Consider the following 19,251-nt stretch of genomic DNA (forward strand, 5'->3'; position numbering starts at 1 on the left):
CAAACTGGGCCCTGTTATTTTGGCGTATCTTTGGTTTTAATTGCTTAAGTTCCACTTTTTGCCATGTGGAATGTAAAGAAATCCAAGGACTGTTTCGCAGTTTTGCTTGTTTGTTTATTTTCCCTATATTGAGAATTTCTTTTCTGTTATTAAGACTTCTTTGTATAGAAAAAGCAACGTTAATTCACACTTTATGTTTTTTAGAAAATTCTCACAAATGCTTTTTCTTCCTAAGAGATATTCTAGGAGAGGCTACAAATTAATATTTAAAGGAAAGATCTATTTCCTAGTCTTGTGTCAGGAAACCCCATACTAGGAAGTTTAGAGGAGATCTGTTCTTGACTTCCCCCTGGATGGGAACCGAGGGGCCTAAATAAAGCCAGCCACTCCCCAGTTCTCTTGTCAGCAGAAAATCAGATGATCTGCTGCTGCATCATTTCCTGACCAGTTAGGACTAGAACAGAAGTTTGTTGGCAATTCTGGGTGATGAAAAGAGAGTTGAGAGGAGACCTGCATGCCCTTTACTCAGAGGCCAGATGACCCTACTCAGAAAGACAGATCCTACATTTTTGTTTCCTACTCTGGAAAATAAACAATTTTGATACTTTTCAAATCTTGATGGAAGATTTTCTTCTTTTAATGACAAAATTTGTGTTTGTGTACATAGGTACATATAAATTTTTAAAGACATTTTATAAAAGTTCAAAGTATAGGCTGTTCTTTGTAGAACTTCATGCTTTTCTTCCAGTTACTCGTTTCCTCTGTGGAATCTGTGAGGCATGCCAGCTGGAAGAATGAAAATCCTTGGCCCTACCTCAGCCTTCTCCCTAGAAAAACATGAAGTCATTTTACTCACTGGTTGATAGAGGGGTTAGATGCAGCTATTTTGCAATGTTTGAATTCAGTCTTCTTGAATTCTGAAATTTCCTTCTCTTTCTTTCACTGTCTTCATATAGTTCTCCTTAGGCTCTTCCCAAGATTTTGTATTCCAACTCAACCACCCTTCTGCCAATGAACCCGCTCTTCACTAATTTCAAGGTAATGTGTGAAAGCTGCATGATGCTAATATAGGGTATTAGGTTTTGTTGGAGAAATTATCTAAACCTTATGTCTGAAATTTCAGAACTAGTTGTAAAATTGTAGTCTCTTAAGATGACACATACTATTTTCCGAAATGGAGTTGTTTTTACCAGTTAACAGTTTGGAACCAAGACTTTCAAATCATCTTTTCCCCTCTGATTGACACCAGCAAAGAAGAACATTCCTTTGAAAAGAGTTTCTAAAAAAAGAATTTTTAAAAATGGACATCAAAAGGGATAAAGCACAGAGACCAACATCTTCAATGTTCAAGTGACAAATGATTCATCGCTAGGCCTTATTTTCTGAGCATGTGCCCTTAGTAATCTCTACCTAGCTCTGTCCTTAATAGTGCCACATGAGGACCTCCCTGGTGGCGCAGTGGTTGAGTGCTGGGTTGTGAAGCTGCCCGCAGCCTCTGCAGCACCGGTTTGATCCTCAGCTGCCGGGCGAGGGTCCCACATGGCGCGCAGACCTCTCCTGCCGCCCGCTGCTCCCCTCAGCAGTGTACTCCATCACTCTGCCTGTTCTGCTCTTCGCTCTGGCTCTGGTGAATTCTCTCACCCTGCGCTTCTGACTGCACCCAGTGCTTGTATAAATAAATAAATAAACCTTTAAAAAAAATAGTGCCACGTGAAATACAAGATGGCCAGTTGACTATGTATTTCAGATAAAAAATGGATAATTTTTTTAGTATAAGTATGTCCCAAATAGTATATGGGATACACTGTATATGTATTTGCTAAATCAGTAGTGTAATCAGAAAAATTAAAATTCGAAAAGAAAGCAAGGACTGATAAAAATAAAGAAATGGCAAGCAACACCATAAATAATATTATTCACAAAGTCAAAAGACAAAGAGCCAGTGGGAACATTACCTCCTATATGAAAAGTTTCTATAAATCAATAAGAAAAAGGCCAACAGTGTAATACAAAAATGAGGTAATGGTATCAATAAGTGTTCAAAAAAATAATAAATGAAATATAAAATAGTCCTAAATGTAATAAAATGTGTATAACATCACTCATAATAACAGAAATTCAAACTAAAATATTGAAATACCATTTTTCACCCATAGAATTGGAAGAAATCCAAAGTCTTCATAAAACACTTTGTGGCAATGCTTTTGGGAACCTGAAACACCCATGTATTGCTGTTGAAGGTAGAGATTGGTATATTCTTCTAAAGAGGGCAATGTGATTGTATGTAGCAATATTACAAATGCCCATACTAGTATTTGACCTAGTAATCTCACCTCTAAGAATTAATCCCAGAGACATATTTCTGTGTATGAGATATCAAGTACAAAGTAACTCATTGCTACATTGTTTGCTTTAATAAGAGATTGAAAACCATCTAACCATCTACCAAAAGGGAACTTATAATATGTTATGATATATTGATGTAATGGAACACTGTGAAGTGGTAAAATGAATAAGAAAAATTCTATATTTATATGGAATTTACCAAGACAGATCTGAAAAAGCAGAGTGAGGAAAGGAAGTATAAATAAATATATACATATTTAAAAATGAACTATTTGAATAAAGAAACTGACAGTATACACAAGAAAGTAACAAAAGTGATTACCTATTTTCAAGGTGGGAGGCAAGGAGACTGTGGAGATAGGAGCTGAGAGTAGAAGCAAGACTTTGGACAGAATATGGATGCTTTTTGAACAATTAAGTCATTTGAGGAACTTGGGTTCAGATTAACTTGTGTGTAGAAACTGAAAGTAAAGCATGTGAGAGATGAAGGGAAAAGATGCAAGAGATAGTGTGAAAGTGGGCTGACCAGGCAAACACAGGAGGAAATGTGAGAACTGTCTTAATAAGAGTGACTACGATCATTTGCTTAATTATTGTTTTTATAATTATTTTATTAGTAATGTAACTGCTTTAATTATCATTAGGAGCAACACTTTATTTTATTCTAACTAACTTATAGCGAGGGTTTAACTACTGGCCAAGCCCTATTTTTGTCTTATATACATGTTCTCATTTAATCCTCATGAGAGCTCACTAAGGCAGCAATTGTTATGAAAACCATTTTACTAATGAAGGAATTTGCTCAAGGCATTCAGCTGGCATCTAGAAGAACCAGAAGACCGTACCAGGGTCCATGCTCTTTTTTTAAAAAAAAATATTTATTTTTTTTAAAGATTTATTTATTTATGCATACAAGATCTGGGGTACAGACCATAGGTTTGAGGGGTGAGAGGATTCACCAGAGACAGAGTGGGGAGCAGAACAGGCAGATCTACTGAAATACACTGCTGAGGGGAGCAGCAGCATGTCTTGAGAGGTCTGCTGCGTCATATGGGTTATCTCCCTGGCCTGGGATCGAATTCGTGCTGCAGTGGCTGTGGATAGCTTCATAGTGCTTAACCCTTGTGGGAGGCCCCTTATTTACTTTTTTTTTTACTATTTATTTATTTATTTATACAAGCACTGGGTACAGTCAGAAGCGCGGGAGGGTGACAGAATTCACTAGAGCCAGAGCGGGGAGCAGAGCAGGCAGAAGGACCGAAGTACACTGCTGAGGGGAACAGCGGGCGGCAGGAGAGGTCTGCACGCCATATGGGACCCTCCTCCGGTGGCCGGGGAGCAGCCGGGGATCGAACCGGCGCTTCAGCGGCTGCGGGCAGCTTCGCAACCCAGCGCTCAACCGCTGCGCCACTGGGGAGGCCCCTTATTTACTTTTAATTGAGGAGATATTTGGATACCCTCATCAGGTATCACCACTGTGGTGCATCCACCACCAACTTACCCATAGTGCCCAAGCTCTTAACCTTTCTACCATTCTGCTGCTTTGAGAGAACATACATCCTATTGAGGGAACTGGGGTATGGAGCAAGAATGTCTGTCTTTCTTTCTGCTCAGTGATTTTTTTTAATTAATATGGTTGAATTCATCAGGGAATCAAAACAGGTATGGCTGCTCCTAAATCTGTAACTCTGCCAAGATTGAAAACACAACAACAAATTTCTATTCTTCTCACCCAGTGCTAGTCCCTGGGTAGGCACATTTTTCTAAAACTTTCTCAGCACTTGGTCCTACATCTCTCTGCCCATAATAAACACTTGAATAAACTAATCAAATTTTTCAGCTATCATGGGTTGACAAATTAGTATGAGTGAAAATACCATTTATTCAGTAAATTTTCAACTCCTACAATATTCCAGAAATAGGGTTCCAAACAAATGTGAGTGGAACTGTTACAGGGCAACCCATCTTGGGTATCTTTGGTCTGGAGTAGATGTGGGGGAGTCCATTAAACTTATTTGTGGAATCTGTTCAGGACATCCTCTCCCCCTAACAGAGCCAATTCCACAGAACTCCCAGTCTGGTGAGGCAGGCAGTAAATAACCTAAGTATTCTACTATCTTTAGTGTTCCCTAGATTTGCCTAAGCCTCAAAATTATCCAAGGCACTTTAAAAACAAACACACTACAGTTTCTTGAGCCTACCCCAGACCACTCAAATCAGAATCTCTTAGGGAGAGCTTTGGGAATCTGTGTTGTTAACAAATGCTCCATCAGATTCTTACAATTATGTCATTTTGGGGAAGGAACGAACTCTCAGTAGGAAAGAAATACTGTGTGGTCAGATGTGAAGTCCCACCCACAGACAATGGGAATATGAGCAGAAGCCTCCCAAGAATGTTTAAGCCACACCTTCATAGATGAGTAAGCAGGCAGGTACCTGAGAAAAACATGCCAAGCCAGGAGAATGTGAGTGAAAGCCTGGACTCATGGGAAAAATATTTGTTCTGGACTATGCATGGGGTTTGTGAGACTGCTTCATGCAGTTAGATGCCAAGAAAGGCAATAAGCAGAAAAAAGAGGTCATGCCCCGTCGTGAGCTCAGTAGATTTTTCTAGAAGTCACGGGGATTTTAAGTCCAGTTTGCAGGCTATTAGGGAAGTTCTTGTGAGAAATGTTAGGTAACAACAGTGAGATGGTTTGAGTGACATTTCTTAGCTAAAATTAGCAGAATTTGGTGATGTAATTGTTTTTAATGAAGGAGAAAGAAATAGAATTTAAGTTTAAGAAATAGAGTTTAAGTAATGAAGAGAAGTGTAGTCAAGCAGAAAGGAATATTCATAAAGGAGCAAGGAATGATGACAAGAACATGGGTTTCATCTTCATTGTGCTGAGTTTCAGTGGTTTTGAGGAACCATACCTGCCAGGCATTTGCATATCTGAAGATAGAGATTTGGCAACCCACAGCATGTCAATAATAGAGAGATTTGGGAAATAAGAGAGATTCACTAGGGGTGTACATGGAAGAGCAGAGGGTGCTGGCGGCAGAACTACAAGAATCCTGAGGGAAGTGAAGCAGGTAAAGGAAGAGGAATGTGTAAAGAAGCCTGTGAAGAAGAGGTGATGAGGCAGAAAAGCACAGGGAGAGAAAGATACCTTGGAAACCAATGAAAGGCAGAGTTTTCCAGAAAATAGTGGCCAATGAGATAAAATAGAAGGAAAACATCGCTTTAGGGATTATTGATTGCTCAGAGTTTTTGTTCCAATGCCTTGATTTGCCAATTCTAGTCCAGATTTTGCATGAACCTCCAGTCAAAGGTTGAATATATGACTGATAGGATGTCTGTTTTGTACAGCTTCAATTATTAAGGACTCTAATTGATTTAGTCTGGTTCACTTGAGTCAATGGAATGCAATCTGATATAATTAGAGTAGCAGGTGAGGTTGCGTCAGTAGCTGGAGGTGGGCAATCTCACTTATGGAAGTGTGCGGGGGGGGGGGGGGGGGGGGGGGGGGGGTGGGGGGGAAGAGATCAAGTAAGATAAACACTGAAGATCTTGTCAGTGAGGGTCATGATAGCAAGTATTGATTAGGCACAATTTTAAACTCTTCATATGCAGTGGCTTATTGAATTTTTTGGGCCTACTACTCAGCATAGAATTCTCATTGCAGTGGATTAGAGACTGTTAACTTTGGGTGCAGTGGTTAACTTTGGGTTGTTTATGTTATATTTGTGAAGGAAAAAACAGTGGAATAATCCATGCAAGGTTGTACTCAGAGAGTATGTGGCTCACTGGACTTACTCAAACAGTAACTTAAATAAGTGTCCAGTTTGACATTTTATTTTATGTCCAGTTTGATATTTTATTCCTCTTTTTAAAAATTTTTTTATATATTTATTTATGCATATAAGAACTGGGGTCTAGGTCAGAGATAGGGGTGGGTAAGAGGATTCACCAGAGACAGAGTGGGGAGCAGATTATCTGGATCTACTGAAATAAACTGCTAAGAGGAGCTGCAATTGAGACAGAGGTCTGCTGCACCATATGGGTTAGCTCCCTGGTCAGCCATTGAACTTACGCACAGTGGCTGGTGATAGTTTGGTAGCACTGAGACTTTAACCCCTGAGCCATCAGGGAGGTCCAGAGTCTTCTACTATTTTTTTTTTTAAGATTTATTTATTTACGCATACAAGAATTGGGGTACAGGCCAGAGATGTGGGGGAGTGAGACCATTCACCAGAGACAGAGTGGAGAACAGAACAGGCATATTGACTGAAATACACTGCTGAGAGGAGCAGTGGGCGAGTCAGGAGAGGTCTGCTGCTCCATGTGGGTAGCTCCCTGGCCGGGAATTGAACTCGTGCTGCAGTGGCTGTGGATAGCTTCATAGGTTGCATCTTAACCCCTTGTGCCACCAGGGAGGCCCCAGAGTCTTCTACTCTTAATAACTGACAGCAAGTGTTAATAAAGGCATTAATCTGTGTCTTTCACTAATGGCCTTTGCTTTGCTCTGCCTCACAAAGGCAAACTCCTTTTCTGGGGTCCAACTGATGATTGAATAAGGGAGTGTGCCTTCTGATCTTGTTTCCTTTTTCTGAGTTCCGTTAATTGAATCATCAAAATATTGCACAATAAAGGATGTCTTTGAACTGGTCAGGAATGACTGCTCCAGAATTCAGTGATTATGTTGACTGCAGAGCATGATGGGTTTGGTGACCTCTCTTATCTTTAGGAACCAACCTCCCGGTGTGCAGGGTACAGGCAGTGGAACAGAGGAATTTTTAACTTCATTGTTCTTAATCTCAGAGAGAGCAAAATATGAAAGTGCCAGCGTTTTGATGTAAACTTTTCAGAATGGTGATTTCAGACCTTTTCAAGTTGGAGAACTATTTTAGTTCACAATAACATGTTTGAGTTGGTTAACTTTGGGTTGTTTATGTTATATTTGTGAAGGAAAAAACAGTGGAATAATCCATGCAAGGTTGTACTCAGAGAGTATGTGGCTCACTGGATTTAGGTGATGACTTGGCTTTCAGCACAAACTGAAATGTGTTGGGTCACATCAACTTAAATCATTCTCAAAGAATATGGGAGACTTTTGAGAACTAGAATCACAAATTGTTATACATGGTTTGTGATGCATATTTCAAAGAATATTTTACAAGTGCAGTTGTAAGTGGAGTTCTATATACTTTATGTTTGAACTGCTTGAGCTGTGTTCTATAATGATGTCTGTGAGAAGCTTAGGAAATAGTAGGTCTCACTTTAGGAAGACTTTAGTACATAACAAAGGTGACAGATATCAAAGTTTGAAAGATGTCATTTTATTGAGTACTTACACTAAAGCATCTGTGCCAGGGAGGACCAGAGTTTGTTTAAAAATATCCACATCAGTCAATCAGCCAACAAAACATTTATTAGCCTTTTATGAGTCATTCAACAAACATTTACTGAGCACTTCATGGAGCCAAAAGTACCACCTTTGCTAATTCTCTTTCATCCTTACAACAGTTAGCAATAATTAAGATCCTACAATTTTGTGAGATTTAGAGAGATTAGGCTTAATTCCTTCAAGGTTTTAATGGAGCCAGAATTTGAACTGACTCTAAACTGTGCAACTTTAAAATCCAAATCATTTCCTCTTACCTGAGCCCTATCAAGAAATCAAAGCTACTAAGCCATGGCCACCCTCATGCAGGGTTGACAGTGAAGTCTGAAACATGACTTAAATCTACGAGGCTGTAAAACATGAGCCATAAATCTAAAATGTCCAAGTACTTGAATTAAAGTAGAAAAGGCAGAAAATCAAATGGGTAAGACATAGGTAACAGTTAAGTACGCAGATAATGGGTGAGAGTTTAGGAGAAAAGCATTAAGGAAGGCAACTTGAACCTGTGGAATTTGTGCTGAAGAACAGGTGATGTGTCTGTACTGTAGGTTATAGAAAATTATGTATGTAGTGATTAGTATGCAGGTATATATATGTCTGCAGAGATTTGTTCAGGTATGAAGAGTTGAAAGAAAATGTGCAAAGCCAGAATGAGTGAACTATTTAGGAAACCTTGACTAAACCTCTGGCTTAAACCAGATTTTCTGCAACTTAGAGTAGGAAGTGTGGTTGAAAGGTCATAGGAGCCAACTAAGGGAGGGCCGTGAGTCCCAAGCTAAGAATTAGAACTTTATTCTGTGGTGGCTAGGAAGCTGCTGAAAGTTTTAAATATAAGAGTAACATGACTCGAGAGTGTTATAAAAAATTAATGTAAATGTCAGTTGGAAGAGGCAGGGCTTCTGGGTCAAGGGATGGATGTGATGGATCCTTTACAACCTTGAAGAAACAGGGTGCATGGGGACTGTGCCCAGGAATAAGGTCCAAAACAATCAGGGCAGACCAAGTGAGATATTTATTTAGAGCAGTGGAGGGCAGTGCAGCCAGAGAGTCCAAATTATGCAAGAAGACAAGCAAAGGTAAGAGTCAGACAAGCAGTTCAGTAATATCAGTGGGATCTAAGGAGTGAAATGCGGCTGTGAATGAAAAATGAGGCAGGAGGACCTGGAACAAGTTCTATCAGGGGCCATGACACAGATGAGGCAAGAGCGTCCAGTCCAAATCTGAAGGCCATCCCGAGCCCTGGTAACCACATGATATGAAGCCAGGCCTGGATACTCACGTCGAAGTCACAGAAATGAGATAGTGAAGGCCTGAATCAGGGCATGCACAGTGAAAACTGGGATAAAAGACCCTTATATGAGTGATAACTATGAAGAATATGGATCAATGATGCAAAATTAGAGAAGAATGTAGGTCTATAAACCCTCAGTTGTTTTAAAAGCAAGTTATGTTCCAAGGTTTACTTTAGAAATTGTATTTGGGAACTTGGGAAAGTTTCATCATAAGGAAATGCTTTTAAAATAAAATCTAGTATACCAGGAATATTGCCATCCCCAGTATAACCATGGAAACAGCCAGAACTTTCCCTGTTCTTATTATCTTTCCACCTGCTTCTTTCTCAGTGTGAGTGTGAGTGATCCCTGTCCAAGTCACTGAAGGAGGATTTGGGTCCAGCTGTGAAGATTCGGGGGCATCTGTGCATGTGTAAACTCCTCTTCTGAAGGTTCTGAAAGGTACCTCCATGCACATATACCCCCAACTTCCAGCTATGTAATTCACCAACCTGAGTTCATTCTAGGGTAGTGTAAAATTCCGGGATTATTTGATCCAAAAGTGTTTGCTTTTACCCTGCAATAAGCTTCACCTAATATTTTCTCCTCCACTTTCCTGTTTTTGAAGCCAAAAACACAGCTCCTTTGAGTTCCTCTCCCAAGGGCTTTCAATTTCCTTTTTTCCTCCTTTATCTTATTTAGTCATTCCATATGGAAATGTAAGGGCTGCATATGTCATAGTAGGGGCATTGGGGAAATATAAAGGGCTGAATGTGAGAATGAATTCGTATCCATTTTGGAGGGGCAAAGGGTCAAGAGGGCACTGATAGGTGTTACCAGTTTCTCAAACAACCCCAAGTAATTTTAATTCTTCAATAAGAAGTAAAAGAACAAAATTAGCTATTTAAGAAATATGGCCAGGAAGGATAAAGAACCCAGCAGAGCAGAAGCTAAAGTGATTGTGAAATGTTTTGGTTATTGCCAGATCTTAGTAAAGTGCAGTGTTTTTAGAAAATCGACTTGATTTTTTTAGAACAGTTTTATTTTTATTTATTTTTATTATTTTTTCAAGATTTATTTATACAAGAACCAGGGTACAGGCCAGATGTGCAGGAGGGTGAGAGGATTCACCAGAGACAGAACAGGGAACACAGAACAGGCAGGCTGAGGGGAGCAGCTGGCGAGACAAGAGAGGTCTGCTTCGCCATGTGGGATTCTCGCCGGCCGCCCAGCACTGAACCCACAGAGGCTGCAGACAGCTTCACAGCATGGCGCTCAACCGCCTGCGCCACCAGGGAGGCCCTGATTTTTTTTTTTTTAAGATTTATTTATTTATGCATATAAAAGCTAAAGTACAGGCCAGAAGTGTGGAGTGTGAGAGGATTCACCAGAGACAGAGCGGGAAATAGAACAGGCAAACTGACTGAAGGGAGCAGCGGGCAAGACAGGAGAGGTCTGCTGCACCATGTGGGTAGCTCCCTGGCCTGGGATTGAACTCAGGCTGCAGTGGCTGCGGATAGCTTCATAGTGCTGCATCTTAACCACTTGTGCTACCAGAGAGGCCCCTAGAACAGTTTTAGATTTAGAGAAAAATTTAGAAAATGGTACAGTGCTCCCATAGCCCTACACCTAGTTTACCTTCTTCCTAGCTTTTCCATTTGTGTGACTGCGATCAAAAGACAATAAGGCATGGTATATATGTACCACATCTTCTTGATCCAGACTCCAGGGTGTATGGCCAGAAAAGCCCGATGGAAAGCAGAGAGCACAGTACCTTCTTACAGTCAGTGATGTGTTAGAAGAGTGGGAAGACTCTGAGACTACACAAGGGAAGGAAAAGTGGTTCAAAGCAGTGTCATAAGTCTATTTCTGCAGGGTACCTGGAAAAGACTGCGTTCCCCAAGCCCTGGAGACTCCATAGGTCCTGCCTTTCCTGTTTAGATAATCCATGTTTGTACAGACTCTGGGTTACCATCAAGGTAAATACACTAAATCTGGAGGACCTCTGATACCAAGTCTAATCCCACAGAGAGAAAGACATCTTTATTTTCCGTAGCAAATATCTGATTGATGCTTGCAAACTGAATTTGCCATCCTTGGCTTTCCAACATTTGCATAGGTTTTGGATGCTTTGAGGGGAAAAAGTTAATACTGTAAAATATTTTTTTTAAAGATTTATTTTTTTATGCATACAAGATCTGGGGTACAGGCCAGAGGTATGAGGGGGGGAAAGGATTCACCAGAGATAGAGTGGGGAATAGAACAGACAGATTGACTGAAATACACTGCTGAGGGGAGCAGCAGGCAAGTCAGGAAAGGTCTGCTGCACCATTTGGGTAGCTCCCTGGCTGGGGATCGAACTCATGCTGCAGTGGCTGCGGCTAGCTTCATAGGTTGTGTCTTAACCCCTTGCGCCACCAGGGAGGTCCTGTAAAATATTTTAATAAGCAAAGCCATGCAGAATTTCTTTAAGGCGCCTTAACTATTTTTTTCCACTTTTTTTGTTTTTGCTTTTTCACATTAAAATTCTTGCCCATTTGACATCAGCCTCTGGTTTATGTCATAATGGTGGCTTTTAAAAGACAAATCAACTTAATTGTGGATATATTTCCTTTTAAAATATCTTTTTCACACATGGCACTTGTCAATTCAATAAATCCTTTTATGTAATTCAATCGTATCAAAAGATAAAAATCTGAAGAACATATTTGACGCAGCTAGAATGAATGGTCAAATGGAAGATAACACAAATAACAGGAGTATTCAAGTATTCTTAAAATATCCTAAATTATGATATCTATAAAATTGTTTTCTGTGATATATATATAATAAAATATATATCAAAGGAAAAGCAAGTAAACAAAAAGTGCATATTGTAATTAATAACAAATGTGGTGTACAAAACAATAAGTAAAAAAGCAAAATATATTTTTAAAAAGGAGATGAGGCCAGTGACCAGACTGCAATTAATTAATATCAAAAGAAACAAAGACAAAACCATAAGTAATATTGCATGGAAAAAGGCATATTTTTGCTAGTAGCTAGATACAAGGTAATCTGGGAGGAGGACAATAAAATTGCAACTACAAAAATTAGTTGGAATATTTAGTATCAGCTATATTATGGTGGTCTAACAATTGGCTTTGTCTTTCTGGAAAATGAACTAGGGATACATAATGAGACCTATGAAATAGCTCATAACCTTTTTTTAAACCTTGCTCATATATTGTACAAAAATTAGAAATGATGTAAAAAATATATAAAATCTTAAAAATTAAAAAATAAAATAAATTCAGTAGTACAATTTTTTTTAAAAAAAGAAGAGAAAGTAACTGCCGACTCAGTCCCTGTGCATCCCCTTCATCCAGTAATTCATTTTAGTTTAATATTTCAAACATTCCTCAGGTCCCGCGCGCTTTCAGCTGTGTACATGAAGGATGAGACCCAGATGACCATTTTGTTCTTCACTGTCAGTACAGAATTCAATAAATTGCAGGGGCTCTCCAGCACTCTACCACATAGACTCTGTGATTGGTGATTTTGCCCAACTGTGGGCTAATGTTAGGGTGCTGAGCATGTGTAAGGTAGTCTCGGCTGAGCTATGAAGTTCAGTAAGTTAGGAAAATTAAATGCATTTTCGACCTATATTTTAAATTGACAATGTGCATATTGGGAAGTAACCCATTGTAAATAGAGGCAGACCTGCACATTATCTCAATCCTCAGTGAGGAAGTTGTGACACAGAGGTCGCGCGGTCAGGAATGGAGTTAGACCTGCACTTAGAGTCAGGCGCCAGGTCTTGCATCTTCCAGGTGTGTGACTTTATCTGGTAGTTTTCAGATCTGTAAGTAGGTCACAACACCCAGCCTTAGTTCCCAGCTTTTGGTCACTAAGTGACATAATGCATGTGAAAGTAGAGCTTCAGCTATGAGATGAGAGGGCAGTTATGGAGGTTGCTGTTTTCAGAAAATGAATCTTTAAATGAACTGCAACTGCAAGGCCAGGGCACTGCAGGACAGTTCTAATCAGCAGATCAGTGAAACCACAGCCTCACTGGAGTGAGGGCTAAATTCAAAGGGGATAGGGTAGTGTTGTAACTGGAGAAGTAAAGTGGATTTGTTTGAGCTGTGTGGGAGGTAGGATTGTGTAGAGGGAATTAAAATCCACTTGCTCATTTTTTATTGAAGACATTATATACACAAAACCTTTGAACATTGGGGAATTCATAACCTGACACATGGTTCCCAGCTTCCTTGTTCTTTATTTCTCCAGTGGTCCTTCCTTTCATAGCACTGTGACACATGCTTGTATTTGACTCCAAGACACCCCCACCCCCACCCCTCAAGCCATCTTGCAATCCTTTCCCCATGTGGCTTTTTCCTCGTAGTCATGCAAAATCAAAGTTGAGGCTTCTTTCCTGACCCCTCCGAACTCACCTGAGTTCCAGAATCCCCTTCACACATTCCTATCTGTACCACCAATGAGAGTGAGGGGTGGACCTGGCAGAGACACTGTTTTCCTGGACTTGGTCATGATGTCTGGAATCTGAGTTCAGGAGGCTGACCTGGGGCGAAGGGCATCCCTGAACTGTTAACTAAGGATTCCTGGGTGAGAGCCAGCACAGTCTAGAGAACATTCTCATTGGCTGGCCCCGAGGTCAAAGATAATGGTAATGGAAGCAACAGCAATATTGTGCATGTGACTCTTCACCCCTATCAAGTGCTACTTTTTCCATTATCTGATTTGACCTCGAGTCCCCTCTTCCCTCTCCAGATTTGCCTTTGAGTGGATCCAAATCCCCAGAACACTTCTAAATCTGGGTGATTTACATTTCTCACACGACCATGATTTCTCCAGATTAGATTAAATGCTGCGTGGGCCTCATCAGATTCAACATCTTGTCATATGTCTATAGTTTTTTCATCTATATTTTATATAGAAAATCATTTTACTCAATCCTTTCAGCAAGCTTGTGAGGAAACTATTTTAGGCCCATTTTCTGGAGCAAGAGATGGAGGTTCAAATGTTAATAATTTGCCCAGAGTCACGGAGCAAGCAGGCTATGAAGCAGATTTTAAACCCAGGTTTTCTAGACTCCAAAACCCAAAATCATGTGATTCCTGTGCATGGTGGAAGGAGTGTTTCTGGACCAGAGACCTTTGTAATTTTTTCCTTAGAAATCCAGAATAGAAAGAAGTATGCACCAATTTTGTGGTTTCTGGGCCACTTCCTGCAAAGTGACAGCATCAGACCAGGTACCAAGGATGTCTGTGTGCTGTTTCTACACATGGGGAGGCAGGCATTTTTTCCTTAGCATGTGATTTGTTTTCCATAGAAAGAATCCTCTTTCTGACAGCCACATTCTTTCCAAAGCTTAGAACACCACATGCTCTTTCGAAGGGAATGGAGATTTCAGCAGCAAAATGTTTTTGGCTGCCCCTCCCCTTTTGCAGTTCAAAACATCTGCTTCTATTTTATCTGTTAGTGTTTTGGAGAAAATAAAAGGCAAATTTGAGATAAATAAGAAGCAAAATTTCTTCCTGAACCAAAAAATCCCTGTACCTGGTGATCTGAAACGATTTTTTTATTTGTTTAAATGTTGTTGAAGTGATAGAAAATCTATAAAAACACCCATGATTAAGATAAAGGTAATAAAAACCAAATTTCAGAGATCAACTATTAAATACTATAGTAGAGTAGTTCCTTCCGCTGGGTTCTGAACTGGTTTTGAAAACCAAGCATTTATTGGGGAGGCAATTAACAAGATCATAGCAAAGCTTCCACAGAACACTCACAAAGTCTGGAGTTTATTCTGGACCTCTGCCTGAAGGGAAAAGAAACAGCCAAAAGAGAGAAAATAAACCTCTTGTGGACAAATTAAGCTCTTGTGGGCATTCATGCACACAGATGGACAGTGGCAAGTCGAATATGCTTTGACTAAGATCAGTCTCTTGTGCATAAATGCACCGGTGTTGAACAATATATTTCACCATCTGAATCTTAATATGTATTTTCTTGCATGCTTGCTTTAAAGACAATTTTTTTTTTGCCTGTGGTAGAATTTACATATAATGAAATACTCATCTACAATATACAGTCAGTGAGTTCTAACAAATGCAAACAGATGTGTACTCAAACCCCTGTCAAAACATACAGTATGACCATCACCCAGGGGCAACTGTCTTAGTAAATTAGTTTTCCCTGTTTGGGGTCTTAATATAAATGGAATCATATGTGGCTTTTTGTGAAAAAAAAGCCTTCTGACTCAGCATAATGCCTTCATTTATTATCAACAATGTTACATGTGTCCTTTTTCTTGCTGAATAGTATTCCATTATATAATCAGTTCCCAGTTTGAGTTTCTGTGTAGATTTTTTTTCTATTTATGTGGGGTTTTTGTTATCTATTTTTCTATTGCGGGACACTTGGTTATTTTCAGTTTTGTCCAAAGTTGCTAGGAATATTTTTATACAAGTATTTTTATAGATAATTGTATTCATTTCTCTTGACTAAATGTGTATGAATTGGATTGCTGAGTCATAGGGGAGGTATATGTTTAGTTTGATAAGAAACTGCCAGGTTTTTTTCTAGAATGGTTGGACCACTTTATACTTTCACTGTTATCATGTGAATGCAGACCTTGATATCATTGAATGTTATCAGTAGCATCTCCTTTTGGTTTTATTTTGCATTTCTGTCATTACTAATGTCCTTGAACACTTCCTCAAATGCTTTCTTGTCACTGTGTATTTACCTCTGTGAAGTGACTCTTCAAACATGTTGACCATTTTTAAATGTTGGGTGGTCTTCTATTATTGACTCGGTGGTGTTATTTATATATCTTCATATAAGATACAGATATATATATATATATGGATCTCGCCCTCCTTTGGAGAGTGGGATCCCAGTTTCTTGATCTTTTTTTCTTTATCTCCCACTCCCCCAAGAGATGCCAGAGATTCTGTTTAGTTTAATACTAGATTCTCAGTACCTGGAATGGTCCTTGGAACATAGCTCATTTACATGAACATTGAGGGAATGAGTCAGTGAATGAACTGAAGAACTGATATCCAGACACAGTGTTCTTGAATTTTATGGCAGTGATTAACAAGGAAATAGAAGACAAAAATTCTTAATGTTATCTTTGAGTAGTACAGTACACTTGACTCAAGAGACTCAGGATAACATCAGGGGGTTTGTTCACTTAGTGAAAAGATAGCTAGAATGTCTCTCAGACTAGACTTATTGGTCCCCATTTATGGGGATGATGCCAGCCATTACTGTCTAGTGTGCCTTGTTCTGCCTCTATATTCAGATCCTCCCTAGCATTGGGTTCTCTTGAGCTTTGCCTCTAACTTTGGAGGGTTTTAGGTAATTGACAAAGCTGGTCCCAGCTTTCAATACTTTCTTCCTTGTTCTCTGCTAATGCCAATCCCTGCCTGATGGGGGGCCCTTCACCAGCTCTATGCCTTCCTAGCAGGCAGGCTACCACCAAATGTGCGTGCTGCTGTTCTGAGTCCCCAAGGGCCAACACTGGGCTCCTTGATCTGAAACCATTGTCCTGATCCTAACCCATTAAGCTCCAGCCTTTCCTGTTGAAAGTATAAACTTAACATTCACAGAGCACATTCACATCTATTTTTCATATGAGCTTCCAAAAAAACCTTTGTTATTTTTATCCTCAAAGGAGGAGGCATAAAGAAGTGATTTAATCTGCTCCAGAATATATCAGTTACCCTCACGTGGCACAGAGTTCTCTAAGACTTCCTGGTCTTGCTCAATGAATATTGATGCTTTCTTAGCTCTGGTGGGTGTGCATGTGTGGTACTTAAGACTCCACAGATTTTTTTTTTATAGTTCAGCAACTTGGATTACATCTGTTGTTAGAAATTCAGTTACCACACCAAAGACATATATGGGTAACTCCCCGCCTTTTAATTTAACTACTTTTATGGGTTCTTCCTGCACCACCCTTGTTGGGTCACACATTATTTTATTTTATTTTATTTTATTTTTAAAGATTTATTTTATTTATACAAGAACTAGGGTACAGGCCAGAGGCATGGGAGGGTGAGAGGACTCACCAGAGACAGAGCGGGGAACAGAACAGGCAGACTGATGAAATACACTGCTGAGGGGAGCAGCAGGTGAGACAGGAGAGGTCTGCTCACCATGTGGGTTGCTCCGAAGCCAGTGGGGATCGAACCGGCACTGCAGAGGATGCGGACAGCTCACAGCGCTGCGCTCAACCGCCTGCGCCACCAGGGAGGCCCCACACATTATTTTAAAAAATATCCACCAAAAACTGTATTTATTGGCTCATTTTACCTTTTTTATTCATCACACATGTATCTTCTGATAAATTTAGGGTCAGATTATCTGTACCTCCCTGAACTGATTTTATCACAGTCAAAGTAAAGACGTGAGATTTGAATTAGTCTCCAAGACTAACAGGTGTATTTCCATTTCTGCAGGACTTTTCGAAAGACCCTGATGTCTGGGTGGGAGTGAGAGGCCTTTAAGCCTTCATTCTGTGACAGGGATTTCTCCCTGGCTCTTCAGTAAGAGAGGCTCAAGCAGCCTCACACTAATATTTCCTCAGCAGCTGGAGCTTCTGGATTAGCTTAAATTCATGCCCATAGGACTTTGAGGAGAACATGCTTTTACAGAAACAAACAATTCCCCTCACCTTTTCCAAAAGGTTCACATTCTAAAATATCATAGAACCAGAACTTCTACATTGTATCAAAAATGACCTCATTCAAATTATACTTTCAAAAGCTCATGATAGGTATTCTGAAAGCAATGTCTGTGTGGGCCTCCATGGTGGCGCAGGGGTTAAGTCTCAGCACTATCAAGTCATCACCAGCCACTGAGGCTTGAGTTCCATCCCTGGCCAGGGAGCTAACCCACATGGCACAGCAGACCTCTAATGTTTTTGCCCCACTTCTCTCAGCAGTGTACTTTGGTAGATTCACCTGGTCTGCTCCCCACTCTATCTCTGGTGAATCTTTTTATCCCCACACCTCTGGCCTATACCCCAGTTCTTGTATGCATAAATTTAAAAAAACATAATAAACCTTTTTTTTTAAAAAGGTAATGTCTGTTTGTAAATTGAAGTGGGAAATGTTAGCCTGACCAGCTGAAGTTAGGACAGAACATGTAAAAGAAAAGTTTCAGGGAATGGCTGTTACCTCTGTCAAGGCCACATGCCTGATACATGTTCTCCCAGCTGCTTGTACCCCTTGCTTTAAGTCAATAAATACCCTGAAACTTAGTTGTTCAGGGCTCAGACATTGCAGAAGGATCTCCTTTGAGCCCACCAGCATAAAGAACTTCCCTCCCCCTCTCTGAGTGCAGGGTGGTTTCCTGACAGAAACTCTGCTGCAACAATAAAAAGGAGAATTAATAAATGTAACTGTAGCCAATTAGAAAAAAATTTCTGTTTGGGAAGGCAATGACTGTAATGTTACCTTAGTATATTTATATTATGCTTCACATTGAATTAATCAAATGTTGTGCTTGGTCTTGTTTTGTAGGAAAATCAGCAAAAGGCCACCAATGTCGTCTATCAAGCCCACCACGTGAGCAGGAACAAGAGAGGACAGGTGGTTGGAACAAGGGGAGGGTTCCGAGGATGCACTGTGTGGTTGACAGGTATGCCATGTTGATATGACTCTCAGTTTAAGGGAATTAACTTGTTTCGCACATTGTGTATCTATTTTGTGTGTGTGTGTTTAGTTTAACATTAGGAGGAGACTGAGAGTTGTAGCTGAAAGCCTGAATATTAGACCTAATTCTACCATCAGTGGGAAATAGGACTTTAAGTCACAGAATTTTTCTAGTTGTTGATTTTCTCCTCTTTGACCAGAAAGGATGGGATGAGTCAATTATGATAGTCCCTTTCAGTTCAGGAATTCTATAGCTCTGGATTTTGTGCCTAAACACACTTGCTGTCAGGTATGAATGGGGCATCTCAAATTTGACATCAAGGTATAGCTGTCCATAAATATTTATATTTGGAGATATTTAGAGATCTTCTTTGTTGTTTTCTCACTTAACATACTAAGAGACTTTCACTTAGTTTAAAAAGGCATTAAAATCTGTGCAAGAAGGAAAACTAGTGATTTCTGTTTTGCTGAGGATTGCCACACGTTTATTAAAATAACCCACCCCCCATGAGGTCACCAAATGATCTCCCTTTTCTTGTATTTTTATGACCACAGAATGTCAAAGCTGGTAGCTCT

At 39.9% G+C, this 19,251-nt stretch overlaps 1 protein-coding gene across 2 annotated transcripts in view; it reads left to right on the top strand.

Annotated features, from left to right (window-relative positions):
• Positions 1 to 19,251, top strand: part of PAPSS2 (3'-phosphoadenosine 5'-phosphosulfate synthase 2) — an 80,742-nt gene that overhangs the window by 25,886 nt on the left and 35,605 nt on the right. The window contains exons 1-2 of one of the 2 annotated variants that reach the window (XM_054690622.1): positions 955 to 1,038; positions 18,544 to 18,661. In XM_054690622.1, coding sequence (XP_054546597.1) covers positions 1,012 to 1,038; positions 18,544 to 18,661 — 145 coding nt within the window. In that variant the 5' untranslated portion in view covers positions 955 to 1,011. Of the gene's footprint in view, positions 1 to 954; positions 1,039 to 18,543; positions 18,662 to 19,251 lie in introns of those variants that run through there. The other variant, XM_037497351.2, reaches the window with a different exon arrangement.

This window comes from Talpa occidentalis, unplaced genomic scaffold, assembly GCF_014898055.3.
Source record: "Talpa occidentalis isolate TD23 unplaced genomic scaffold, MPIMG_talOcc4v2.1 talOcc4.8, whole genome shotgun sequence".
NCBI lineage: Eukaryota > Metazoa > Chordata > Mammalia > Eulipotyphla > Talpidae > Talpa > Talpa occidentalis.